This window comes from Carex rostrata, chromosome 7 (assembly GCF_964058835.1).
Source record: "Carex rostrata chromosome 7, lpCarRost1.2, whole genome shotgun sequence".
Taxonomy (NCBI): Eukaryota; Viridiplantae; Streptophyta; class Magnoliopsida; order Poales; family Cyperaceae; genus Carex; species Carex rostrata.
Genome location: NC_135924.1, coordinates 10,121,465 through 10,124,676, shown reverse-complemented (window position 1 = coordinate 10,124,676; position 3,212 = coordinate 10,121,465). Strand labels below are relative to the sequence as shown.

Sequence of the window (3,212 nt, the reverse complement as noted above, 5' to 3'; positions counted from 1 at the left end):
AAAATTATCGTTCAACTTGTAAATTGAGAGAAGTAATGTGAATGTAAATAAACTAGCATAGCAGCTCTGTAAAAACAAACTTGCCGACTTAGGAGTGTGCCTAAAACCAGTCTCCAGTTCCAATTAAACTGGAGACAAGTAAAAATGAAATTTTAAGCTCAGATCAGTCGGTCAATCATCAGAAGCATAAATTCCAGGAATCTCTTTCTCCTGTTATATATGATAAAATAATGTAATTATAAATAATAAATATATAATGCAACATTAATCTTTCAATAAATCTTACAGGAACTGTTAGTTGTTTCCATCCATTTGCAAGAAAACTTATTCTAATCCCCCTCCATCCCTCCTTATCCCCACCACTATGCTTAGTTTATTCCCACTCAAACCCTTCAAACTATCTCCTTCCTCTTCTCTAACCCTCATTGACCCATAATTTCTTCTCCCATCAACTCCCTCTCTCTCCCTCTCTAAATCATAGAGGTTGAGATGAAGGTACAGTGTGATGTCTGTGGTCATGAAGAGGCCTCAATCTTCTGTTGTGCCGACGAAGCGGCACTCTGTGATGCATGCGACCATAAGGTACATCGTGCCAATAAACTTGCCGGGAAGCACCGCCGGTTTGCGCTCCTTAGACCTGCCTCTGATGATGCTTCTTCAAATTGTGACGTGTGTCAGGTTAGTTAATTAATTGTGTTGCGTGGCTTATTTCAATTATTATTCTAAAAAAATGCATTTAACTTGTTTCTTAATAGTTACATGGGTGATCTAATTATAGCAAGTAAGTTTAGTCATTAATATTAATTCTATCTTTTGCCTTTAACTATATATGTTGCTGAGTTGATCCATGTATTATAGCAGTGACACATCTAAAGTATATATATCTTGTTTTAATTAGGAAATATTTGCACATATTTTTTTTGCTTATATTGTAAAATGTGAACTTTATTTTATAGCACCTTATTTTCTCAATGCGCATATTTACAAACCAACATGTTGAGATAGGATTTTTTTTTTTTTTTGGGTTAGGGATTGAGCTTCGGTACTTGTTTTCTGATGTTTTTGAGGTAAATCTTTCTGAAATTTTCTTGATTTTATTCCTTCTTTGGAAATACAGGAAAAAAGGGGATACATATTTTGTCAAGAGGACAGAGCCATACTATGCAAAGAATGCGATGAACCGATTCACAGCTCAAATGACTTAACCAAGAAACATAACCGTTTTCTACTCGTGGGGGCCCGCCTGTCAGTGCAACCCCTTTCCTCTTCCATTTCTGACTCTACCTCATCAGAAGATCAACCAGACGAACCACTGGTCACCAAAAATGAAAACATGAAGAAACTACAAAATAAAAATAATCAAGAGAATGCCGAGGCAACCGCAACTGCAACTGCAACTGCACTTACAACAACCGTGCCTGCGACAACTGCAGTTGCAAGTAATGGAAGTAGTATATCAGAGTATCTCACAAAGGAATGTCCCGGATGGCATGTCGAAGATCTCTTTATTGATGATGCCGCGGCAGCAGCGGCTGCTGCTACTGTAACGGTCCGTGACTTGTCGATTTTTCTCCTTCTAATGTTGATTCTAGATTCCTTTCTGTTAGCTAGAGTTCTTTGTTGTGAAACCAAATTTCAACTTTAATCAAGTCCAATTAATTACTATTTTTAAATGACAACTTTTTTTTTAATCGAGACTAATAATTAGAATGCAAGAGCAACCGCAAAGGCGCATGAATAGTTAAATTCACTATAATAGAATTTTGAATTTTTATCATGACAACATAATTCTATGTTCCGATTGTAGGGAAACCAGTTGACACCCTTCCTGGAGGCTGATCTCGAGGGGAACGGCTTTGACCTGCCAATCTGGGTCCCGCAATCATTCGACTTCACAAGCACGACCGCCAGTACTGCATTCACACATTTCCAGACTCCTATGATGGGGCCCAAAGGTGTGGGCCCCACCATGAAGTCGAGCAGGGATTCCTGGAATGACGACCTGTTCACCGTACCGCAGATATCGCCAAGGGAGGCGGTCCCGCCAAGCAAGCGCTCCCGTCCATCATTCTGGTATTACTAAATTAAGGAGTAAATTGAATTATAGGGATGCGCATATTTTGATCGAAGTACACATCACCAAAGGAAGCTATCTGGTGTTGCCAATAATTAAGAACTTGTTGATCTGTTAAATTAGTAGGGTTTGCTTGCTCGTTGATCCGGAAATTATTTCCTTCTTTTAGTTCATTTCTTCTTCTTCTTCTTCTTCTTCTTTTTTTTTTGTTCTTATCTTGCATTAGGAGGCATGGAAGTCTAAAATGACAGTTTAACTATCCGTTAGATGTCGAATAGGACTGTCATTGTCTGCCTGGTGCAAGTCGGATCGCTATCCGTCGACGTACCATTGTATAATACCGCTATAAGTTTCGGCTTGATTGTTGTACCAGAACTTTAATTGTCTTGGAAGTGAGGAGCTTGTAGTTTTAGTCACTGACTCAATAGGAAGAAACTATTAATTCTTTTTGTTCAAGTAATGCTAAACTTGTTTGATTTCGGGTTTGATCTTATCATGAAGAAGTTGGTGTGTGTGTAAATTTTTTCATAATTCATAATTTGAATTATCAATTTCTAAAGATATAAACTGATACACAGCGCATAATTACAGCAAATCTCTTTGTTCGTTTTTGTTCTTGCCGATGAAAAGGGGAATAGATTTGGGAGAAAGCTGCTTTAAATGTGCCTGAAAAGGACAATTTTTTTCTCCTTTTAAATACTTGAAACGGGCAGTTTTTTCTTTTTGTTAAATTCACAAAAAAGGACAAATTTTGTCACTAGAAAATTGGCACCGCCCGTTTTCCAAAGCAGCGCAGTTGGATTTTTTGGTTTTGTTTTTGTTCTCAGTCCTCAGTTGTATACTAGCATTTTAATGCCACATTGCCACCAGCAAATCTCCGTATTTTATTTTGGAATGGTCTCCAATGAATTTTTGCAATGATCCACCAATGAATTTTAGTGAAGATTATCTTTATAATATGTCATATTAGCCTACTCTCGCCTAGACTAGTTTAGTACTTTAGTGGCTTACACTTTTGACCTTTCTTTATTTTATTTTTTTTGAGTAAACAACAAGGGTCAAGCCCTTATTTCATTAACCGGGATTGGTTACAGATTAGGGGTTTTCGATTGGTTTTGACCTTTCTTTATAAATCTTT

At 37.4% G+C, this 3,212-nt stretch overlaps 1 protein-coding gene across 1 annotated transcript; it reads left to right on the top strand.

Annotated features, from left to right (window-relative positions):
• Window positions 1-258: 258 nt before the first annotated feature.
• On the top strand, window positions 259-2,530 carry LOC144557445 (B-box zinc finger protein 20-like). Its single transcript, XM_078306019.1, has 3 exons — window positions 259-678; window positions 1,118-1,549; window positions 1,808-2,530. Exons 1-3 carry the CDS (start codon window positions 490-492, stop codon window positions 2,081-2,083), a joined length of 897 nt encoding a protein of 298 aa, XP_078162145.1. The 5' UTR covers window positions 259-489; the 3' UTR covers window positions 2,084-2,530.
• The last annotated feature ends 682 nt before the right edge of the window (window positions 2,531-3,212 follow it).

Excerpts from the sequence above, each read along its gene's own strand:
- LOC144557445 (XM_078306019.1), top strand. The coding sequence starts at position 490 with ATGAAGGTACAGTGTGATGTCTGTGGTCATGAAGAGGCCTCAATCTTC. Across the intron at positions 679-1,117 it reads CAAATTGTGACGTGTGTCAG|GAAAAAAGGGGATACATATT; the intron begins GTTAGTTAATTA and ends TTGGAAATACAG. Across the intron at positions 1,550-1,807 it reads CGGCTGCTGCTACTGTAACG|GGAAACCAGTTGACACCCTT; the intron begins GTCCGTGACTTG and ends TTCCGATTGTAG.